Genomic DNA, 23,658 nt, shown 5'->3' on the forward strand with positions numbered 1-23,658 from the left:
GGAGAAAGATAGGATACAAAAATGGAAGTAATGTGGATAAAAGAAGGAATCATACAGAGTTAGATACATGAACTCTAAAGGACCCTCTCTATTCACATTATTATAAGATAGAAAAGTGCTTGCTTGGAGATTATATTAAAAAGCAGCTAAACCCCATTAAGTGGTAATATATCTTCTGATGAGACCTAGATGTCACGGAAGGACAGCCATATGGAAAACATCTGAGTGACCTCACTGTGAATGACACAAAGACATATATGTTACAAAGAGTTACTTAATCCAATAAATTTACCTAAGGACAGCAGTAAATTTCCCATTAGCAACTACAAGCACTTAAGGAAGGTTGTCTAAGCTAAGATAATCTTATAAACTAAAAATAATGGTTTACTAATGGTTTAGTAATTAGGAAATGTGTCAATTATCATATGACAGGTGTGTGTTAGCCATATAGGGAGAATGCATGATCTCATGTTAACCATATATGGAAAATGCATGATCTCACCGAATCCTTTGTCTTAGAAATGTATAAAAACAGTTGTATCAGAGTTCTTTCCTTGTTCAAAGCTTCAGGTACAAATCTGGCTCTGAACCTTGTGCAATAAAACTGTCTCTGGCTGACCCAGGAATGTTGTTTGGTCCCTTCATTCCACAACAGAAGGAAAGGCAGGGATTGGGCATGTCAATGAATGCCCTGGTTTTGCTCCAGGATCTAATAGATGCTTCCAAAGATGAAGGATGTCCCCTATCTTCTTGAAAGAAGAACCCAAAGATAGATAAGGAAGCACAAAAAACCTTGTTGTGTTAATCAGCGAATCCCAAAAGTTGCTTTTTTTTAAAGAGGCGACTGGACTTTCTGGTTTTTCTTGGGAGACGTTTTGCTTCTCATCCAAGAAGCTTCTTCAGCTCAGCTCAAAACTGAAGAAGCTTCTTGGATGAGAAGAGAAACGTCTCCCAAGAAAAACCAGAAAGTCCAGTCGCCTCTTGAAAAAAAATCACTTTTCGGATAACCCTGATAACCCTGATCTGGAGGATGGAGAATTTCTGTAGACGTTAATCAGGGAAGGAAGTCATTTTCATCCCATTCTCTTCCTCTCTTGATTAGCCCACCAGTCACTTCCTTTAAGCTGCTGTAAATTCATAACTCTTCTATTTTGGGTCCCTTTAAGGTATTCGGTGCTGCGTATAATGATCGAGCAGCGGTTAGAAGAAATCTCTGATGGCCCAGCAATGATGTAAAGGCTCGATTTGAAAGACTGAGGCCTCCTGGGCCCTCCCGGTCCCCAGCCAGGCATCCTGGACACAGACTTCCTAGAGAAGACTCCTTCACTCGCTCTTAGGAACAAGGATGTCTCTTCTTCCAGGAAAAGGATTTGAATTGGAGCTGCTTTGAGCATCAACCGTCTTTGCTCCTTCTTCTTTTAACCACGGTGAACTCAGTGGAGAATCTGGGAAGACGGGGAGGATACCTCTCAGCACCAAGTGTTGAGAACGGGACATCTCGACGTCTTTTGGAGCCGATGCTGGTATTGGAGGATCGTCCTTGGAACCAGGCCTACTGGATGAGAGTTCTCCAGAAGTCATCCAGAAGTTCCTTCCGCAGAGCAGTTCTTTCCTTCTCAGACCCTTTTAAAGCAGGGGTCACCAGCCTTGGCAACTTTAAGACTTGTGGACTTCAACTCCCAGAGTTCCGTCTTAAAGTTGCCAAGGTTGGAGACTCCTGCTGTAAACAGTTATCCAGGATTGGGGGAGGATGGTTTTGGGAGGATGGGGAGAAGAGAGATGCTTAATGGAAAACCGAGTTTTCCCTTCCCTTGACGTCTGCAGCTTAGCAGTACTAAATATGGACCTTTCGTGAAGTCAAAGTATTAAAATGCTTTGAATTTTTCACCTTGTCCATCCCTCCACATCCAACCACCCAGGTCTGGCCTCTTGTGATCATCTCCCCTTCCCACCATGCTCATTGCCATGTTTGTAATGGCTATGTTGGCACAACTCCTGACCTTGACCCCAGGAGGGTCTCCTTGTGAACTGAGTCTTGCCTTCTCTCCAACTTTCCTGCCTTGGCTTCCAAGTCCTCTAAAGCAACTTCAAGAGACGAAGTTGCCTGCCCAACATAGGAAATCTGCTCAGTTCATTTGGTTCATCGGTCAAGGCTCCCCAGATGGGTACAGGACGTAGAGCCTCCAGAAATCAAAAATAGCAAGAGCAATAGACTTATATACTGCTTCACGGTGCTTTCCAGCCCTCTCTAAGCAGTTTACAGAGTCAGCCTCTTGCCCCCCCCACCCCCCAACAATCTGGCTCCTCATTTGACCCACCTCGGAAGGATGGACGACTGAGTCAAAAATACTTCCTTGCCCTTCCTTTTTTGCCTCTACCTTTCTCCAAGCAACTGTTTCTTCTCTTCACGTTCGCCTGTTGTTCCTCAATATTTCGATGTGATATGGTACTCATTTTGTCCCAGGTTTGTGAATTCCCTGACTGTGGGTGGTGTTGGCTGCTGGCAGCTGGGCTCAGGAACTCTGACCCTTTGCAAGTCCTTTCCTCGAGGGGGCTTCTGACAAGACCACCCTGCTCTTCGGCAGCCTTGCTTCTCATAAATCCCAAAGTTGTGTGGTGGCATCTCGGCCATGCGACCTTGGCCCTTTTGGTCAGGGCCTCTGGATACTCTCTGCTGCCACAGACTGTGGAAACTACGAGCAGGGTCAACGATGTGGAATAATAGCTAAGTAAGCAAGCATGCTTGGTCCCTGGCCTTTCGAACATGTCCCTTCCACCTTAAATACGACACATGGGTTATTCTCAGGAATGCCAAAATTCTGCACAATGTCTGGCTTTGCACAAAATTTCGATTTAGGCTAACAAGTTAGGTTGCTTGTGAGAACGCAGCCATTGTCTTGGGAGTGAAACCATGGCCTGCACCACAAGATGGTTTATATTTGGGGCATTGCATGAGATGTGAACCATTCTTTTGACCAAATGATTTGGACTAACCTGTGTGAACCTAGGATGCCATTTTCCACTGAGTTACATCACAGATTTTTGGTGGCGGTCCTCAGCGCTGACAGGCAGCAACCCTCCAGAGAGCTGGACTCTTTCAGATCCACCTGGAGACTCCACAGATTGACCCTCGGGTCTTCTCTTTGCAAAGCAGATGTCTTTGGTGTCTGCCATGCTGGATGAGACAGAAATGTTGTGGTCCAATACACTGGAGTGCATCAATTTTATAAAGGCCATATGGATCACAGGAAATTGGGGTGGGATTTAATAGATATGCAACTCCCATTAATTGATCATTAAAAAGATAACTGGTTGTAGTTAAAATGATGAGCTGTAATAGGTAGCCAAACAACAGATGCTTTAGAAGCTATATTCACTCCTTCTCTCCTACTTCTGTGGGACTTCGTTTTGGTCTATATATATATTTATCCAAGGAGTGTCTGTGGAATGTGTCAATGGTGAAGCTTCAAATTTTTTGTAACTCCACCTTCCTGAAGCCCCACTGAAGCGATGAGACCCTTGCCCAGATAGTAAAGGCCTGGGAGCTGCATGTTTCTGTTGCTACTAGCTCACCTTCTAATATCACTTTACTCCTAAATTGCACTAGACTGTGGAAACTTTGGAAAAAAACCCCAATCTTTTCTATCTCTTTCTCTTCTAACTAGCCTCCTGACATCACCGTACTCTTAAATTTCACTAGATCGACTGTGAAATGTCTGGAAAAAAACCCCCAATATAGATAAATCTTGTGAAATTTACCAGTAGAAGGATGTTAGGAGTAAAGTCATATAGATATATATGCCAAATATCACATGCACAGGAAAGTTACAGCAATAATTTATACCGAAATGTCTCTCCCCCCTCCCTTTTTTTGTTTGTTTTTGGAGAGATTTAAGAACAAAAGAGCACAAACTAAATTCAGCATCTTTCAAGGAAAGAAGTTTGGAAGTGAGTGACTTCCTTCAGGGGATGAATAGCACAAAGCTAGTTGTAGCCGCAATTGTGATCTGTATGCTCTGTTTAGTCAAAATTAAATTCCTCGTGTCCTTTGTTTTCCTTTGGCTTAGGCCTGGAGATAATGTGCATTGGGCAACGGGGTGATTTTGTTTTTCCCTAATAAAATATGTCTTGTGTAGGAAGAAATGATTTGTGTCTCCAATTCTTAATAAAATGACAGTTTGGCAGTGGAAAGCATCATTTCAAGAGTGGGTATTGCATAGCTCAGAGGGTGCAACATTGAATGATTGCCCATCCAGGGCAGAGGTCTTCAAACTTGGCAGCTTTAAGACTTGTGGACTTCAACTCCCAGAATTCTCCAGCCAGCATAGCGAATTCCCAGAGAATTCTGGGAGTTGAAGTCCACAAGTCTTAAAGCTGCCAAGTTTGAAGACCTCTGGTCTACGGCATTGTTTTAGGAAGCCTTGTAGGAACTGGATTCAAGGCCTCGTCCCCCATGTCTTCAGCACTCTTCTTGTGAAGGTGGAGAGTTTGGGGGTCTCTCTGGAGCCAGACTTAAGGATTGGCAACGATACCGCAGATAGATGTGGACAGTGGATTGTATGGTGTGGGAGGGGCATGAGTGGGTCCCAGTTGGGCACTCTTTCTTTCCACCCTGTCAAAACAGCCCTAAAATGTGGGAGGCCAAGTGTAGCATTTCAAAATGGGCTCCCAACCTCGGCCCCCAGTTCTTGAACATCGCTGAGGTGGAGAAACACTGTTTTAAGAGATTGGATCATGTTCTCCTGAACTTCCACGTAATGCTTGCTATAGAAGACCTCCAGACCTCCGAATGCCTCTTTTAAGAAGAAGCAAGATTCTGTGGACTACTGGAGAAATGCCTGGGAGTTGAAGTCCACAAGTCTTAAAGCTGCCAAGTTTGAAGACCTCTGATCCAAAGGGTGAACTCTCTCTGCTCCAATTCTGCAGTTGCCAATTGATAAAAACATGAACATAAGGCTGTGTCTGTGTTTTCCGAAATGCCCCTGACTCTCTTCCTGATGGAAATTTGGAGAGGGTTGGGTGCGTGAATGTGTGAACAGAGGTGGTGGAGTCAGCTTCAATGAAGAGAAGGACTAGGGGAGACATGATAGCAGTCTTCCAATATCTCAGGGGCTTCCACAAAGAAGAGGGAGTCAAACTATTCTCCAAAGTACCTGAGGGCAGGACAAGAAGCAACGGGTGGAAACGAATCAAGGAGAGAAGCAACCTAGAACTAAGGAGAAATTTCCTAACAGCGAGAACAATTAACCAGTGGAACAGCTTGCCACTAGTTTCTTAAACAACTTGAGGTTTTTAAGAAGAGATTGGACAACCATTTCTCTGAAATGCTATGATCTAGTCCACCCATCCACCCTGTGTAGAGGGGTGGACTAGAAGACCTCCAAGGTCCCTTCCGACTCTGTTATTCTGTTATCTCTACCGCTTACAAGAGTTTGGGGGGGGGAGAAACCCTACGAAACAATACAACTTTAAAAATCAGAGCTATTGAAGTTTTCACTGAACCCCATCTCCAAATCGGTAGCATTTCTCTGAAAGAAATTCATGAAAGCAAAGCTTAACGGCTTATGGTTGTGAGAGTTCCCACTTTTTATGCAAACTCACAAAGGGATGATGGAGGATCCACCTCCATTGGATTGTGGGCTGTTTCCCGAAGTCCTGTGACCTCTATTGAAACGGGGGCTCCCCAAGCCAGCTATTCAAGAGAGCTGAGCCTGCTTTAGCAAACAGTCAGAGGATGGTGAAGCTTTGATTTTCCACAGATGTCCCAACATGTCCTTAGACTGTGTGCTCTTCCATAACCTCCAGAGACCGATCGTTTTCCTTTCCTGAGTGTCCACATCCACGGATGGTTAATCCAGGCAGACAGTAAGTGAGGAAGTAAGCGACGGGCAGCTGAGCTTGTGAGTTTGCTGGCTTTTTTTGCGTTGTCTTTATAATATTTTTCTTTTCACCCTTATTCCATCATCTTGGCACTTGACTCCTGCATTCCTTTCTGCTTTAAGATGAGGCCAAAATTTGCTCTGCTCTTCCTTTCTTGCCACTTATGTGAAATGCGTGGATATTGCTTCAATTTTCTTCATGCTCCACCTATTGGCAACTGATCTTGTGAAAGTTTAGGCTTCCTCCAGATTCTTCTCTCTGCGGAATTTGCTATGTCCGGAAACAAAATCTCAGCGGTTCAAGAGAAACCCATCAGGAAAAGCAGGATACAATCCATTTAAGGTGCTTTTAACAGACCAAATTAACACGTCTTGTTCAGGATAGAGCCATAATTCAATTATCTTCCTGGGTGGGATAAACTCCTGCCAGTTTGCACCAGCTGGGCTTGGAAATAATTTTCTTGGAGAACAACCAAACTATTAGGAAGATGGATGCTTGGGCATCCCTCCAGCATTGACTTCTCCAATTTAATGCCCCCAGAATTGTTGCCGGCGTATTATTGGAGTCCAAATATGTCTATCAATTCGAAAAGCAGCAGGTTGAGAAAAGAGAGCGGAACTATTTTTTAAAGTTCAAATCCTGCCTTTGGTGTCTTAAAAAGTACTTAATCCCGGTAAGGCTGCACATCTTCTAAACATGGAAGATTTAAGGCTGAAGACTGGCAGAAGACCCTCCCGTGAGTTCCCTCCCTCCTTAATGGCACGAGGGGCTCTGCAGAAAGTTTGCGTCAGGATGGTGGTTATAACCGTATGTACAGTCCCTGCCCCCTTTTTTCTCTGGGCTGCACATGCATGTCCTTGACGTGCACAACATGGGGCTCTCCAGCTTCCCATATTCCACTAACGTGATCTTTAGAGAACCCCAGCTTAACTGAGGAAGACCAATAAGAATCCTGTCTTGGGAGGGGGGAACCCATTGGTCTCTTTGGGATGGAATGGAATGGAATGGAATAGAATAGAATAGAATAGAATAGAATAGAATAGAATAGAATAGAATAGAATAGAATAGAAATATGGAATAGAATGGAATGGAATGGAATGGAATAGAATAGAATAGAATAGAATAGAAATATGGAATGGAATGGAATGGAATGGAATGGAATAGAATAGAATAGAATAGAAGAGAATAGAATAGAATAGAATAGAATAGAAATATGGAATGGAATGGAAATATGGAATAGAATAGAATAGAATAGAATAGAATAGAAATACGGAATGGAATGGAAATATGGAATAGAATAGAATAGAATAGAGTAGAGTAGAGTAGAGTAGAGTAGAGTAGAGTAGAGTAGAAGAGAAGAGAAGAGAAGAGAAGAGAAGAGAAATATGGAATGGAATGGAATGGAATGGAATGGAATGGAATAGAATAGAATAGAATAGAATAGAATAGAATAGAATAGAATAGAATAGAATAGAATAGAATAGAAGCAGAGGAGAGGAGAGGAGAGGAGAGGAGAAAGAGAGGAGAGGAGAGATGATGGGAGGAGAGGGGAGGGAAGGAGAGGAGAGAAAAGGAGAGAAGAGAAGGAGAGAAGGGGAAAGAGAGGAGAGGGGAGGAGAGGAGAGGGGAAGGGTGGAGAGAATGTAAACTAGACTAGACTAGACTAGACTAGACTAGACTAGACTAGACTAGACTAGACTAGACTAGAATAGAATAGAATAGAATAGAATAGAATAGAATATAACAGAATAACAGAGTTGGAAGGGACCTTGGAGGTCTTCTAGTCCAACCTCCTGCTTAGGCAGGAAACCCTACACCACTTCAGACAAATGGTTATCCAACATCTTCTTAAAAACTTCCAGTGTTGGAGCATTCACAACTTCTGGAGGCAGGTTGTTCCACTGATTAATTGTTCTCACTGTCAGGAAATTTCTCCTTAGTTCTAAGTTGCTTCTCTCCTGGATTAGTTTCCACCCATTGCTTCTTGTCCTGCCCTCAGGTGCTTTGGAGAATAGCTTGACTCCCTCTTCTTTGGGGCAGCCCCTGAGATATTGGAAGACTGCTATCATGTCTCCCCTGGTCCTTCTTTTCATTAAACTAGACATACCCAGTTCCTACAACCTTCCTTTATATTTTAGCCTCTGGGCCCCTAATCCTCTTGGTTGCTCTTCTCTGCACTCTTTCTAGAGTCTCCACATCTCTTTTTACATCGTGGTGACCAAAACTGAATGCAGGATTCCAAGTGTGGCCTTACCAAGGCCTTATAAGGCGGTACTAATACTTTGAGTTAAAAAGAGCGTCTCTCAAAGCTGGCTTTGCAAGGGGGGGCAGGCGGTCTGGTTGATCTCTAGAAGCTTATCTGGGCCGTGTGCTTGCCTGCAAGATGGAACTCCAGTATCCATTTGCAGAAGACAGGAATACATGACAAGGCCCTCAACCTACCCCCGGCCCATCACAAAGACCCCGACTGGCCTCCTTTTCTTGATGTTTCTCGTGGCTCCTGCTGGGTCTGCATCAACTCAGACCCATGGAAGTGTTGGGGTGGGGGTGGGAAACAGCCTGCTCCTATTGGACAGGGCACCCACTGGAGCCCGCCTACTGGTTTTCAGGACCACTCATCCTTTAGCTCTCCTTTCTGCTTAACAAATGGTCCAAACGTTTGGGGCATCCCAGAATATGCCCCTTGAATGTTATTGTTTCTCTGTCACCTTCTAAGCGTCCAGATGCTGCTTGGAGTAATGGTTCAATCCAGCGGTGAAATCTACTTACTTTCCTTACCGGTTCGGAAGTACATGTGTCGCACGCACACCTTCTGTGCATGTGCAAAATCTTCTGTGCATGTGCAAAATCTTCTGCACATGTGCAGAAGGTAAAAAAATTACTTCCTGGTTAAAACCAGGAAGTAATGACACCCAGGCGGCGATCGCTACCGGATCGCCGAACCACAGGGAAAAATCGCTACCGGTTCGACCGATCCGGTCTAATCCGGGAGCATTTCACCCCTGGTTCAATCTATTTTATTTCCACTGATTTGAACTGAGCTGAAAAACGAGAGGAGAAAAGCATCTCTCCCTCCTCTTCCTCAGTCAGCACATCCAGCGTTTCGGCTCCAGACTTCTTGCAGTTTTGGGCACCGCAGAAGGATTTTGTGTCCCAAACTCGATGGCTTTTTTCCTGGCTCTCTGTAGCAGCTGCTCCATGTGGCCCTTTGCTCCTGGCACTCGGGCGATGCGTAAAGCAGTCATGTGAGGGACACAAGGGGATGTGCTGAGGTGTGTGTGTGTGTGTGTAGGGAGGGGTGGATGAGCGCACACCATTCTCCATCCCTTTTGTGTTCCCAGTTCCCAGAAGATTCGGCTCTCCTGTGTCCTGAGCCCTGAATTGTGCTTAGCAAGACCATTCCTTTGGGAAATGCCCAGCTGGGTAACTCTGGATTAGCAAACCTGCCTTCTGTTTGTTTTCGGAATCAAAAGAGCGTTTATTTGGCCAACGAGCAGCAACATTTGATGAAATACAGCACCCAAGTAAAACCAAATAGATGAGATAAAATACTAGCATAACGAAGATAACAAATAAAAATGCAACCTACACTACAACGGTGATGTATCGACTACCTTAGCGAGTGCAGATTTAACATATTATAATCTGAAGTAAAAATAGACATCTAGATAGCACTAGCAATAGTCCTTAGACTTATATACTGCTTTACAGCCCTCTCTAAGCGGTTGAGAGTCAGCCTCTTGTCCCCAACAATCTGGGTCCTTATTTTATGGACCTTGGAAGGATAGACGGCTGAGTCACCTTTGAGCCGGTCAGGATCGAACTGCTGGCAGTGGGCAGAGTTAGCCTGCAATACTGCACTCTAAGCACTGCAGTACCAGGAAGGTAAAGGAGAAAGGAATGAATGAATGAATGAATGAATGAATGAATGAAGGAAGGAAGGAAGGAAGGAAGGAAGGAAGGAATAGCAATAGCACTTAGACTTATATACCGCTTCACAGTGCTTTCCAGCCCGCTCTAAGCTGTTTAGAGTCAGCCTGTTGCTTCAAACAATCTGGGTCCTCGTTTTACTGACCTCGGAAGGATGGACGGCTGAGTCAACCTTGAGCCTGGTGAGATTTGAACTGCCAAATTGCAGGCAGCCGGCAGTCAGCAGAAGTATTGTGCTGTCTTGTTCATAGGTTTCTTACTTAACAATCTGACCATTTGGCAGAAACTTTATCAGCATCAGACCCTCTTGGTTGCCAATTGACTACAAAACCCTTTTCTTGTCCCTTTGCCAACACCAAGTTACTTCACTCACGAGAGTGAGGCTGTGCACACACACACCGGCCCATCATCCACACAGTCCGGTTGCGGCTAGGCCCCGGCCCACAGGTTGGGGACCCCTGAATTAGACCCGATTTTTAGCCCACAACTCCAGAGAGGGCAATATTGATGCAAAAGATGTAAACCCCTGCAACTGGCCAAAGATCATTCAGATTGCAGAATTCAAAGGTCCGAAGGAGTGATAGATCCAGTGGTGGGATTCAAATAATTTAACAACTGGTTCTCTGCCCTAATGACCGGCTGTGTGGGCGTGGCCATGGTGGGCGTGGCCAGGGGGTGTGACAGGCAGCACCTGGCCTCCTGCACCCCCGTGGGAGCAAAAATGGGCTGCGGGGGGGGGGATAAGCCAGCCCTCCATGCCCCATTTTGGGCCTAGTAGGCCACTGAAGCCTCCTGGGACTGAAAATGGGCCGCAGGGGGGTGCTGTTCCCCCTGCGCCCCATTTTGGGCCTAGGAGGCCTCCCTGCATTTACCTGGGAGCCAAAACGGGGTGTGTGTGGACTCCTGGAAGGGGCAGGGCGGGACCAGCAATTTAACTACCGGTTTGTCTGAATTGGCCCGAACCGGCTGAATCCCACCACTGGATAGATGGCGGAATTCCTCTTAAGGTCAGGATTTGAGGTTGCTAGAAGCTTCCAGGCGGTTCTGCCAGCCCAGTGCTGGCCGAGGAGGACCCACGTTGCTCCCTTGGTCTTTCTGTTCCAGGAGAAGCACCATGAGGTACGGCTGGATTACCTGTTGCTGCATCGTATTGCTGCTCCTCGTCCTTTTCAGCGGAACGGCGTCTTCCCGCAGGGCAGGTAGAAGAGGAGGCTCCGGCAAAGGGTCGCCGTCACAAGGAGATGCCCACTCGACGCCGAAAAGCAGCAGCAGCAGCAAACAGAGTCAAGGCGGAGGTGGCCACGGGGCAAAAATAGCCGGCCTGGCCGCAGTGGGCGCAGCGATGGGATACGGCTTGAATTCTCTCGGCAAGTCCCACTATGGCCACAGAGGGCACAGCTCCCCTTTGGGGGGCAGAGAGAAGGGCCTCAATTCCTCGGCGGTGATGGTGAAAGGCCATCTCCACAGCCGGGCTTTGAAGGGGCCTGGCCTCCCCGCCTTCTCCCTGCTGGTGTGTGGCCTCACCACATCCCTCTTCCAGAACTAAAGATGGGCTGTGAGAGCATCAGCCTGGCCAAGGGTTGAGAAGAGGACCCGTTGTGTATCTTGCCCTGTGTTTGCCTTTTTTTTGCGGTGGTGAAGAGATCTCCTCCTTGTGGCTTTTAGAGTGTTGACACGGGGCGGAAAGGCAGACGGCTTTAAAGCATCCCGAACATAACACAACTCTGTCCGAGTGCAGTCCAACCCAGAGTGGGTTAGCTAATAAATATTTATTTTTCTTGCCTCCAGTGTAAAGTTGAGTGTAAGATCCCGTCTCACTGTAAACAGCAGCCTTGCCGGGTAGGATGGGCTGCATGGGAGCGACTGGTCCAAAACCACTTTCAAATCCAAGTTCTGCCTCAAACCTTAATCCCTACCTTGGAGGTCAGATTTAAGAAAATAGCATCTTCTGGAAGAAAAAAAATCTAGATTCTGCCCTCAAGGGAGGCTTGGCCCTGGATTTTGGGTGGAGGAGGAAGCAAACAACATTTCTCACACGGATGGAAAGCATTTGGAGATTTGTGCAGAATCGGGAGCCCACACTTTGTGCATATTGTCACCCAAACATGGATGGCCAGGCCATAATGACAGAAAAAGAGGCAGGTTTTATTCAATGCATGGAACCTTCTAGAAGCACAGACTTCAACTCCCAGAATTCTCAGGAATGGTGAGTGAGAAATTTGGGGAACTGAAAGTCTGTACAGTTGGAAGGTGCCAAGTTTGGGGAAACATTGTCTCGAGATGTATGTAGGGCAGGAGTCAGCAACCTGCAGCTCTGGAGCCACATGTGGCTCTTTCACCCCTCTGCTGCGGCTCCCTGTCACTCAAAATATGCATCACAACTGCCAATGTGCGTCACACGGTTTATTGAACTTTTCAACCCCCAGTAGGCCAACCATGGATAAATCCAAGAAAAGAAAAGTTTAAGAAGAAAACAGAACGTTTAATTCAACTGCATATGCTAGTTTTGTGGCCGCTCAAGAAACAGTCAGGCACGGGAAGGGTTTTGTGGCTCCCGGTGTTTTCTTTTCTGTGGGAAACGGGTCCAAATGGCTCTTTGAGTGTTTAAGGTTGCAGAGCCCTGATGTAGGCTGATGGTCCAATATACCTGCACACACCTGGTTCTGTCCCGCTCTTCTGTTTATTCTCTGAAGGTATGTACATTTCAGGAATTACAGCTATACCTTACCTTAATGGAAATATAATAATAAGGTGGATGAAAATGCCAAATCCAATCTAAACATCTGGCTGATAGGTGAACAACGATAATAACAACCATAATATTACCAGTAGTGATAGGCATCTTGGGTACAACCCCAAAACATCTGGAGCACCATTTAAATACAATCGGCATTGACAAATTCACCATCAGTCAATTGCAAAAGGAAGCTTTAATTGGAACAGCTTACTTCCTGCAAGGATACCTGTAACACCTCAAACATCTACATCTGTCTATCCCAGGTCCTTGGGAAGGATTCGATAGGCGGATATTGTTGCCAAATCCCATCTAAACATCTGGCTGAGTATGTGATGCACCATCAAAACAGAAATTCCATGTCCTAAGCCGTACTTGTGATACAGTAGTAATATTAATAGTATGGAATTTTTAAAACTATTTTCTGACTTTCGCCTCAACAGTTTTTTACAGATGGCCTGTAAAATGTTAGGTTAGGCGGCAAGGAAAATATTAGCAAACATTTGTATCTGGCGGTATATTTTGTCTGCCTATTTTGAAAGGCATAAATGGCTTGGCGTGAAAAAAAACAACACCCCACAATAATAAAAAGTTCTGTTTGTTCTGGTGTTTATTGTGTATGAAAATCCTTCCTGTATATATAAACTGTTCTGTTCCCTTGCCAATCCAAACCCAGCTTTTAATTAGCGCATGTTATCTAAGCTTTTATTCCCAGAGGTGGAGAACAAAATCCCTCAAGGCACATTCACATCTGATCACAACAGTGAATTTAAAGCAATTCTTATGTAAAAAGTATGTTCGGAATGCAAGTAGTTGACAAACTACTATACTAGGGGTCTCCAACCTTGGCAACTTTAAGACTTGTGGATTTCAACTCCCAGAATTCCTCAGCCAGCAACCTTGGCAACTTTAAGACTTGTGGACTTCAACTCCCAGAGTTCCTCAGCAGGCTGAGGAATTCTGGGAGTTGAAGTCCACAAGTCTTAAAGTTGCCAAGGTTGGAGACCCCTGAACTATGTTATAAGCACCGAATTTCAACTTTTGGGGAGCAGAGAAATCAGAGAGAGTTCGCTGGCAAATGATCTGCACAAGGCTGCCCTCTAAAGGCAGAATGAGGTAGAAGCTTACAAATCCACATCCAAGGGCAGATTGATGTTTTTGTGGCCAACTATTGTGGAAACGGTTTTGAGAGGAATTGCCTATTTTCTTAACCAAAAGTTCCTTCAATGGTTCCAGAAACTGCATATATCCATGGAGCAAACTCCTAGTTTTCAGCCGTTTTGGACTTGGGTAACATGATTAGCCACAAATCGTGGTTAAAATACACTTTGAGCTAACCACAGACCTGACCTGGTATTATCTTTTGACTGCCACACTCCAGTAAGATTGTCCTTATTTCGATGCCACACTTTGAGTGGAGTAGGGAAAGCTTAAGGGGGACTGTTATTAAACTTTATTTATTTAAAGTGTGTGTGTAGCAATAGCAATAACACTTAGACTTATATACCGCTTTATATCTTTAAAAATCTGGAACACTGTCCAGTCATAGATAGCAATAGCACTTAGATTTATATACCACTTTACAGTACTTTATAGCCCTCTCTAAGTGGTTTTATAGAATCAGCCTCTTGCCCCCAACAATCTGGGTCCTCATTTTACCGACCTCTGAAGGATGGAAGGCCGAGTCATTCTTGAGCCTGCTTGGAATCGAACTGCCAAATTGCAGGCAGCCGGCAGGCAGCAGAAGTAGCCTGCAGTACCTCACTCTAACCACTGTGCCACCGTGGCGTGTATGTGTGTGTATAGAAATACAGAGAGACTCATTTTGTGTCAGATTGTTTTATTAGAATTTTGTACTAAGTCGCGTAAGGCATTACGTATTTTGATTAGCAATTATGTAGTATTCCAAGTCATAGGCACAAGCTACATATAATCTGTTAGGCTTTGTCACCCATTATCTCCAAGGCTGCTGGCAGGGGCTGGGGACAGAGGCGATAAAAGCAGGACAGGGATTAACAACGGGGCAGCAAGTATCACCGCAGTATAGTTTCTGAGGAAAGAATTTCAAAATTTGCTTCATTTGTAGGCTTACACCGTGACGTCCACTTGCTTCCTCCTACCTCCTACCCCTGGCTCACCATGAATGCCCATCAATCCAGGTTTCTACATGGAAGGAGAGGAGAGGAGAGGAGGAAAAGGAAGAAAACATCACTATACGTGGACCATCCAGACCAGGGATGGGTTCTACTTAACTTTACTACCGGTTTGCAACGGGGCCATGGGCATGCACAGAAGCGTTCTGATGACGTCAGGGTCAGTGGGCGGAGCCTCCCACCAGTTTTACTACCGGTTCTATAGAATTGGTGCGAACCGGGGGCAACCCACCACTGAACCAGACCCAGATACCTTCTCAGCAAGTTCTTGGGTCCTTCACTACTGCTGCCTGCTATATTTTCTCTTCCTCCTGCTATTTCTGAGATCTTGTTCTCAGGAGGCCACACTATCATCACCTTCTGACTGCTGTCACTTACTATAAATCAGGTTTCTGTCGTTTATTTTAAGTGCTTTCCCCGTTTTGCTGTGATCAGTCCATATGCGATGATAACGTGGGAGAAAGAGAGCAGAATGAAAGCCCAAGAATTCTAGACAAGGGAAATTCCGCCTCAGGCAGACATGAAGAAGATGCAAAGGCTTGACGAAGTAATTATGAAAGGACAGAAGGGAAAGGCCCCCCTCCCCACCAGCACCTCCATTCTCTGTGCCAGGACAATAGCAAGATGTAGGGTGGACACTACAGTGTTTCTCAACCATACAAGAGTGGGATTCAGCCGGTTCGGACCAATTCAGGGGAACCGGATGTTAATTTTAATCTGGTTAGCCGAACCGGTAGTTGCAAGGACAGGCTCACGCTGCCCACCCCTCCCCTCCCCTCCCAGGAGTCTCCATGCAGCCCATTTTGGATGCCAGGTAAGTGCAGGAGGCTCTGCGAGGGCAAAAAACGGGCCTACCGGAAGTTCTGGAAGTCCGGAAACGGGCCCGTTTCCAGCCTCCAGAGGGCCTCCGGAGCCCAGGAGTGGCTGTTTTCACCCTCCCCAGAGGCTCAAGGAAAGCCTCCGTGGCCATGGTGCAGGAGGCCAAATAGGGGACCTGCATGGGGACTTTGAAATAGGTGGACATCAACTCCCAGAATTCCCTCCCCAGCCTGCATTGATTTTGGGAGAATTCGGAGAGGTTGAAGGTCACACAACTAAAAATTGCCAAAGATGAGAAACTCTGCTATAGAAGGGGTCTCCCAATCCCCAGGCCACGCCCTGGTACTGAGCCACGGCCCGTTCGGAACTGTGGCATGTGCTGGAAACTGGGGAATGGAAGGATTTATATTCCTCGCAGACAGCTGGTCATTTGCATCCTTTTTAGAGGATAGTTTCCCCACTATCCTGTCAGAGCTGAAGAAGCTTCTTGGATGAGAAGTGAAACGTCTTCAAAGAAAAAACAAAAAAAGTCCAGTTGACTCCTGAAAAAAAGCACCTTTGGGACAACCGTGACTTGGAGGACGGAGAATCTCTACAGACTTTTCGTTCTGAACTATGGGAATTCCTGTCCAGCGTATCTGAAAAGCAGCAGGATATGTGTGTGTGTGTTTGTGTGTGTGTAATCCTGTAGCCACAGGTAAGTTTTCCTGGATGACCTTGTATCTTCTGAGGTTTGGATTGTATCTGGCTCCAATACAGTGGTGGGTTTGCACCGGTTCTATAGAACCGGTAGTAAAATCGGCGGGAGGCTCCGCCCACCGACCCCGACGTCATCAAAACGATAGTAAAGGTAAATAGAACCCACGCCTACTCCAATACCCTCGTCCGCCACTCACCTAAGTGTAGAAGATGGGGATGTGTTTGCAGAGGATGTTGATGGTGGTCCCCAGCCTTGAACGATCCACCTGGGACGTAAGGAATTCTTCCTCTCCTTGCTCTTTCTCTTTCCCCTTTGGCATGAGATGCATGACGGACAACTTGGCCTGCAAGAGAAGACAACATAGCTGGACCCACCCTCTCCTTTGGTTGAAAAGAAGAAACGCTAGGTAGATATGACCACGGGTGGGCTTCAGATCCTTTAACAACGGGTTTGGGTGCCCGGTTGCTGGTGGGCGTGGCCATGGTGGGTGTCGCCTAGTTGGCTGCCTGCCACAGCGGTGTGTGTGTGTGTGTGTTTTTTTGCCCTCCCCAGGCTCCGGAGGCTTTTCTTGAGCCTCCGGGAGGGTGAAAACAGCTTCCCCCAGGGTCCGGAGGCCCTCCGGAGGCCGGAAACAGGCCCGTTTCCAGATTCCTCTGTGCGGCCCCTGCACTTACCTGGAATGATGAACGGGCAGCGGAGAGACTCCTGGGAGGAGAGGGGCAGGGTGGGCGTGGCCAGCCAGGGGTGGCATTTGGGGGTTCGCCGAACCCTGGCAATCCTTGGCTAGAGGATCGCCCGAACCCTGTGGAACCCCGAGGAGCCCACCCCTGGATATGATTCCACAGGCTCCTGCTCAGGATTCTGTGGGACAATCGTTATCTTTTCCTCACTGCAAACTAACTGAGTTTCTCTCCATTAACGCTGAAGTTTGCCATGTTATCTTGGAGCCTTTTCTTCACCTATCAAGGTTCCCATCCTTACCTGGAATTCCTTGAGGAGGGTATCTAGTCCTTGGATATTTTCCTTATCCATCCTGGTGAGGTAACAGGCTTCTTGATGTTCAGGCTTGTAGCCAATCATCAGCTGTGAACAAAGCATTGAGATTCATTTACTCTCAGCTTACTCCTTGAAGTACATTTCTGCAGCACGTACACCAACTGTAAACATTCAGGAAACAAATTTGCCCAAACATTAAATTGCCCTTGGTAAAACATCATTTACTTGTATCTTTTTAGCATCTAATATTGCAATGTTGGTCGTTGTGAAATCTACAGTGCGTTTGCTGCTAAAAGTTATCTAATATTCCTCGGTGCGAATTTAGCAGGTTGGGGCAGAGCCTGAAAATGATTATGCTGGATCAATGACTTGCGGGGTGGAGTCTGGGCAAGTGAATGGAGCTGAGTGTTTACTGGCCGGATGCCCTTCCTGTCGCCAATGTGGAGTTATATTCAGCAGATATATTCTCATCGTGCCCCGAGAGAAAAATATCTGCCTCTACCTAGAATTGAACTCACGGCCTCCTGATTGTGAGGGGGGAGATTCTGAGGGGGGAGATTGTGGCAGGCGGAGCCATATCTGTAGGCACGCGAGCATTGCCCTAGCTCAGCTCCAGTGTGCATGCGTGTGCTGGCCAGCTGATTTTTGGGCCTTCCGGTCCCACCGGAAGTTGGGAAACGGGCCATTTCCGGCCTCCAGAGGGCCTCTGAGGGAGGGGGGGAAGGCCGTTTTCGCCCTCAGGCTCCTAGAAAGCCTCTGGAACCTGGGGAGAGTGAAAACGGGCCTACCGGGCCCACCGTGCCATCGCATGCCAAAAGCGGGCGGACCATGTGGGGATCGCGCGCACATGCGTGGGAGGGCGGGGGCATTGAATTATGAGTGTGGGCACATGCACCCGTGACCCCCCCACTTTTGGTGCGTGACGGCAAAAAGGTTAGCCATCACTGTTCTAGGACATGGCCAAGACTGTAACTGAGCATTATTTTATTTATTTATTTATTTATTTATTTATTTATTTATTTATTTATTTATTTATTTATTTAATTTTTATACCGCCCCCTCTCCCGAAGGACTCGGGGCGGTGAACAGCCAAAATTAAAAACACACAATACAAATATTAAAATACATTAAAACGAAATTAAATTATTATGCAATGATTATTATGCAATGATTATTATGCAATGATAGAGTTGGGTTTCAGAGTCTTGGGGGTGGGAGGGGGCATCACACATGTCATCACACAATGATGCAAATGATGTACTTAGCACCTGCATCGTTTGTACAACCAGACTACCTACAAGACTGCAAAAATGTCGGCAATTTATTTACATAGGGTAGGTTAATCAGTTTCCTCACCTTCAGCCGTGTATTTTTAGCCATACACCACATATAGCAGCGATGGCTAACCTTTTTGCCATCACGTGCCAGGAAGGGGGAGGGCAGGGGAGATTCGCGTGCACGCTTGCCCACACCCATAATTCTATGCACCCCACCCCGTGCATGCGCGCGCAACCCCCCGCCTCCTGCCCCCCTGCTCTTGGCACGTGATGGCCCGTTTTTTTTCCCACCTGGCTCCAGATCCTCTCTATGCCTCTGGGGAGGGCGAAAACAGCCTTCCCCACCTCCTCGGAGGCCTGAAACGGCCCATTTCCCAACTTCCTGTTGGACAGGAAGTGATGTTTTTTGCTGTCCCCAGCCTCCAGAGACTCCCAGAGCTAAGCTGGCATGCCAGGCGACATGTCTCCGTGTGCCACCTGTGGCACGCATGCCATAGGTTCACCATCACGGACATGTAGCTTAGTCTTAGTTCAGCAAACTTTTTGTGATTTGTTTATCAAATCAATAATTGCCCGACTCCAATGGATTTATTGATCTGCCCGGTCTATCCTCAATTATTGGTTGTTCTGTGAACATGTGTCGATTAGCCACAGGTTCACTGAACATTTATTTGTGCCTTGGGGGTTTCTGCATGTCACAGGAGCCCCCCAATACTGACTTCCTCACTTGTCAGAACTGCCACCTTAGTTAAAAGTTCAAGGGAGAATTTCACCTTCAAGAACAAATGGACTTTTTCAAATGTCAACTTTCATGGTTACCCTGGGAAAACTTGTGCATTTGGAAGATCTGGAAATAGTCCTGTTGGTCGCATTCCATGCAATTGTGTTTCTCTCCACGAGCTTGAGAAGAAGGAATCTTCTTCTATTCGGAATCTTCTTAGCCATCCATAGCTCACCATAAATAGTCTCCTTCAGCTTCTCATATTCAGGATAAAGCTGACTATTCCTCCCTCCAGGTTAATACCTGGATTTCTTTCTTTCTTGCCCAGCTGCCACTCACCTTAGCAAAATCATAAATGACCGTGGCTGGGTTGTGGATCCCATCATCCACATAGTAAGTGGCTACTTCCTCCTTATCCATGGAGAACTTCAGCTGGGATTCTTCTCCGTCCAACTCGCCAATGGTCATGTGCAGAAGCTGCATGGGGTAGAAAGGAATCCCTTTTTGGCTCACTGGCGGCAACAATTTCCAGAGTGTTAAATCAGGTGGGAGGCGGTTCGAGACCGGACAGGAGGGGGTGACCCAACCCTTGTGCGTCCTCTTGGCAGCCTCTCGAATGGGAAAGCTGCTCTAACTTAGTGGCTGGGAAGATTGGAAACTTAGAGGGGTGTTTGCTATCGTTAATTATTGAGGTTGTTATATTATTTCAGGTTTTTTTAAGGAACCCACCGGATGGAGAGCAATTTGTGTCACTGCGTTAAGTGTTTGCCAGCTGAGCTTCCATCCTAAGATTTACGGTAGCCTGGCCAGAGAACCTTATCACATCTCTCTAGAGATAAGACTGGTCTTGTGACTGCGCATGTCTACATTCTTTCTTTTCTAACTTCCTGATTTCTTTCTTTTCTTACTTCCTGATTTACGTCTTCCTTTGTCCGGTAACGATGTAGTTAGTTAGTTTGTTTTACTTTTATAATAAAATGTTTCTTAGAATACATTCAGGTTTTCTTTCTTTGAGAGTATACACCATGGAAAACAAGATCCATCCACCTCTAATTAATTACAGTTTCCCCAGGGGGGGGGAACGAGGCTGATTCACGCTTCGACAATTTGTACATGTATCTGAACCGTGATAATCTAAGGGCCGTGCTGGTAAATGCAGAAGAGCCAGCTGTATTGTTGTCTCTGCACTGTTTGCTGCGGAAAGTGGGCTCAGCTTCGCTTTTAAACAGCTCACAAAATCCCTGAAAATATAGCCACCAGCTCTCCTGAGTGGGCGCAAGGCAGCCCCAGAACACACCTGGGTATCTCTGGCTGCAGCTTCCCACGCCTCTCCAGCCAGTTTCTGACTCTCCAGCCAGCCCAGCCCCAGCCCAGTCCCCTACTTACGGCCTCCGTATGCGCCTGGGTGATGTAGAGCCCCATCAGAAGAGCCCCCACGACAACCAGCACCACAAGGCCCACAATCACCAGGACGATCAGGAACCTCTTGATGTTTACAGGGCAGCCGATCATTTTGGGCAGCTGGCACAGAAGCCGCGGGAGGCAGCAGCACAGCTGGCAGCAACAGTCGCAGCTCGGGGGGCAGCAGCAGTCGCAGCTCGGGGGGCAGCAGCAGCAGTTGGGGCAGGAGTCACAGCTGGGGCAGGAGCCACAACCACAGCAGGGGCAGCAGCAACCTGGACAGGAGCTGCAACCTGGACAGGAGCCGCAACCTGGACAGGAACCGCATCCCGGACAAGAGCCACATCCCGGACAGGAGCCGCATCCCGGACAGGAGCCGCATCCTGGACAGGAGCCACAGCCACAGCTAGGGCAGAGACCACAGCAGCCCCCAAGCTCTGGATCTAGGGCATGGTAGGCCTGTGGAGGTAGATGAAAGAGTGGGGAGAGAGAGAGAGGGTGGGGGAGGGAGGGAAGGAAGGTAAGAGAAAGAGAAAGAAAGAAAGAAAAAGAAAGAAAGAAGAAGGAAGCAAGGAAGGAGAGAGAGAGGGAGGGAGGGAAGGAAGGAAAGGAAGAGGGAGAGAGAGAGAGAGAAAAAAGAGATTGATTGATTGATCGATCGATCGATTGATTGATTGATTGATTGATTGATTGATTGATTGATTATGGGAGATCCATGGGAGGGAGAGGAGGGGAGAGTTGGTCTCTGGCACTGCCAGAATGAAAGGGGCTCAGGAAGGAGCCTCCTGGGGACCCAGCTCTCTCCTCTTGCCCTGGTCTCTGCCACTTGTGCCACAACCAACCATTAACTTGGTTGATGGCAAGCAAACTTCCTCTCCCAGTCCATGGCTCCATTCCCTCCCCTCCCCAGCCTTTTGCCCCCACTACACGTACAGTAGCTGCTCTTTTCCAAGACCGCCCCCCCTTCCTCCTAGGCTACAGGGTCTTGGATGCCCACCAAGGGATTTATAAATTGATTTAAGGAATATTTATAAGCTGCCTAAGTCCATCACTACTCTGGGTGGCCTCCAGCATGACCCCAAAAAGTAAGACGCTTTATCACGGTGATTTAACCAGCACAAAGAATCTGGAAACGACAAACAGAAGACTACGAAATCCTAGAAGAACAAATACCAAGAAAAAAACACTATCCAACCAGCTATTTCACCAGGGGTCTCTCCGCAAACACCACCCCAAGCCTTGGCATTAAGAGCAGCTCATTTCAATAGGGTCAGGATGGAGACCATCCAAATCTCTAGGGAAACATTGTCCAGGAGGGTGAATGTTGTGAAGGACAGAGTCACTCAGTGGACACTGCTCCATTGTTGGGACCCAGAGCGGGTCTCCATGAGACCTGGGAGGTCTGTAGGGGAGGACAATTTGTGTGTCTCTGGTGCTGGATTCTCCTTAAATGAGAAGATGCTGCCTGCAGGAATGCCCTGAGATACCTTTTTGGAGCACCAAGGGCTTACTCAGCAAATTGGAAAAACGGGTAACAGACAGGGAAAAACCATCTCTCTAAAACAGGGGTCTCCAACCTTGGCAACTTTAAGAGTTGGGGACTTCATCTCCCAGAATTCCTCAGTCAGCTGGCTGAGGAATTCTGGGAGATGAAGTCCCCAACTCTTAAAGTTGCCAAGGTTGGAGACCCCTGCTCTAAAACATCTAATTGAAACTGGTGGGAGAGATAGAAGAGGCAACCTCCCTCACAACCACTGGAGCTCATCCCAATATTTGCTTGGTCTGAAGATTTCCAAAGCTCTAATATCTATTTCCAAGGTGTAACTCAAGGAATTCGGGGTTCATTCTAACCTCTGAGATAGGAATTATACAGTAGTGGCCAAAATTGTGGAAACCTTTTACGGAAAGTGTATTTTTGAGGTTTGATAACTAATAACACCACTTTTTTGGGGAGTTTCAAGATAATCCTATTCCACTGCTGGAATGGCCTGGGAATAGCCCAGACCTTCACCCAATTGAAAATTGATGGAGCCGACCAAAGAAACTTGTTAGTCAGAAGCAACCCAGCAATAAAACCCAGTTAACAGAAGCCATCATTCAATCTTGGTTTCACATGATAACAGCTGCAGAACTCAAAGACTTGGTTCACTCCATGGGAAGACGTTGTAAGGCCGTCATTCATGCTAAAGGTTACCCAACGAAGGATTAACCGACACGGGGATCATTTTTGTATATCTCGTTTTTTCTACGTGTTTCACTTTTCTTCCTTATACCGTAACTGCTATTCTAATAACAAATCCTTCCTATAAGTTATTGCATTACATTCTTGATTAAATTATCTTTCCATTGATATATAATTTTATGGTACTACCCCCCCCCCCCAAAAAAGTGGTGTTATTAGCTAGTTTTAGAAAATAGACTTTTCCCAAAAGGTTTCCACACCTTTGGCCACTACTGTAACGATGAGCCATCATCAAGAAATCCTGAATAATAATTCCAGCATCTAGAGACAGACAAGTTTTTAATTGGGTTTTTAAGAAGTAGATAGTTGGGTCTTGCTCAGGTGCAGGTCCCAGGTGCTGGGATAATTCAGGCACTTCTTTAAATTAAATAGAGCCTTGGTAGTACAGTGGTCTAAAGCACCCTGTTATTAAGACCAGCTGCCTGCAATTACTGCAGGTTTGAATCTCGCCAAGGCTCAAGGTTGACTCAGCCTTCCATCCTTTCTAAGATAGGTAAATTGAGGACCCAGTTTGTGGGGGCAATAAGCTGATTTTGTATAAATATACAAAAAAAGGATGAAGGCTATTGCTTAGCGCATTGTAAGCCGCCCTGAGTCTCCGGAGAAGGGCGGCATATAAATCAAATTTAAAAAAAATAAAAAAAATAAAAAATAAAAAAAAATTTAAACCTGAGCCTCTGCAATTTGGAAAAAAAGAAAGTACAAAGGGAAGGAAGCATAGTCATGTAGCAAAGAGACTCACGCCAGATGGTGCTTTGAGGAGAGCCTCCGTGGTGACAATTTCTATCTTCTCCTCCATCTCCAT

The 23,658-nt window shown here is 46.5% G+C and overlaps 3 protein-coding genes across 4 annotated transcripts in view; 2 read left to right on the plus strand and 1 right to left on the minus strand.

The window, feature by feature from the left end:
- RASSF2 (Ras association domain family member 2) overlaps window positions 1–4,143 on the plus strand; it is a 35,574-nt gene extending 31,431 nt beyond the window's left edge. For both annotated transcript variants that reach the window (XM_087875777.1, XM_087875778.1), the window contains exon 11: window positions 1,167–4,143. In XM_087875777.1, the coding sequence (XP_087731903.1) occupies window positions 1,167–1,236 (70 nt within the window). In that variant the 3' untranslated portion in view covers window positions 1,237–4,143. The remainder of the gene's footprint in view (window positions 1–1,166) is intronic.
- Window positions 4,144–5,711: 1,568 nt separating this feature from the next.
- On the plus strand, window positions 5,712–11,592 carry LOC148112448 (uncharacterized). Its single transcript, XM_087875780.1, has 2 exons — window positions 5,712–5,865; window positions 10,915–11,592. The coding sequence occupies exons 1-2, from the start codon at window positions 5,846–5,848 to the stop codon at window positions 11,354–11,356; spliced, it is 462 nt and encodes a 153-aa protein (XP_087731906.1). The 5' UTR covers window positions 5,712–5,845; the 3' UTR covers window positions 11,357–11,592.
- A 3,029-nt stretch (window positions 11,593–14,621) lies between these two features.
- LOC117660378 (surfactant protein C-like) lies at window positions 14,622–23,658 on the minus strand. The gene is made up of 6 exons (XM_087875779.1): window positions 23,596–23,658; window positions 20,597–21,070; window positions 19,550–19,687; window positions 17,198–17,299; window positions 16,413–16,559; window positions 14,622–14,707 (listed from the first exon to the last, which is right to left on the minus strand). Exons 1-5 carry the CDS (start codon window positions 23,656–23,658, stop codon window positions 16,413–16,415), a joined length of 924 nt encoding a protein of 307 aa, XP_087731905.1. The 3' UTR covers window positions 14,622–14,707.

This window comes from Pantherophis guttatus, chromosome 9, assembly GCF_059756535.1.
Source record: "Pantherophis guttatus breed Tessera chromosome 9, ASM5975653v1, whole genome shotgun sequence".
NCBI classification, from domain to species: Eukaryota; Metazoa; Chordata; class Lepidosauria; order Squamata; family Colubridae; genus Pantherophis; species Pantherophis guttatus.

Excerpts from the sequence above, each read along its gene's own strand:
- LOC148112448 (XM_087875780.1), top strand. The coding sequence starts at position 5,846 with ATGGTTAATCCAGGCAGACA. Across the intron at positions 5,866-10,914 it reads ATGGTTAATCCAGGCAGACA|GAGAAGCACCATGAGGTACG; the intron begins GTAAGTGAGGAA and ends TTTCTGTTCCAG.
- LOC117660378 (XM_087875779.1), bottom strand. The coding sequence starts at position 23,658 with ATGGAGATGGAGGAGAAGATAGAAATTGTCACCACGGAGGCTCTCCTC. Across the intron at positions 17,300-19,549 it reads TCATTTATGATTTTGCTAAG|CTGATGATTGGCTACAAGCC; the intron begins GTGAGTGGCAGC and ends CTTTGTTCACAG. Across the intron at positions 16,560-17,197 it reads CCCTCCTCAAGGAATTCCAG|GCCAAGTTGTCCGTCATGCA; the intron begins GTAAGGATGGGA and ends CTTCTCTTGCAG.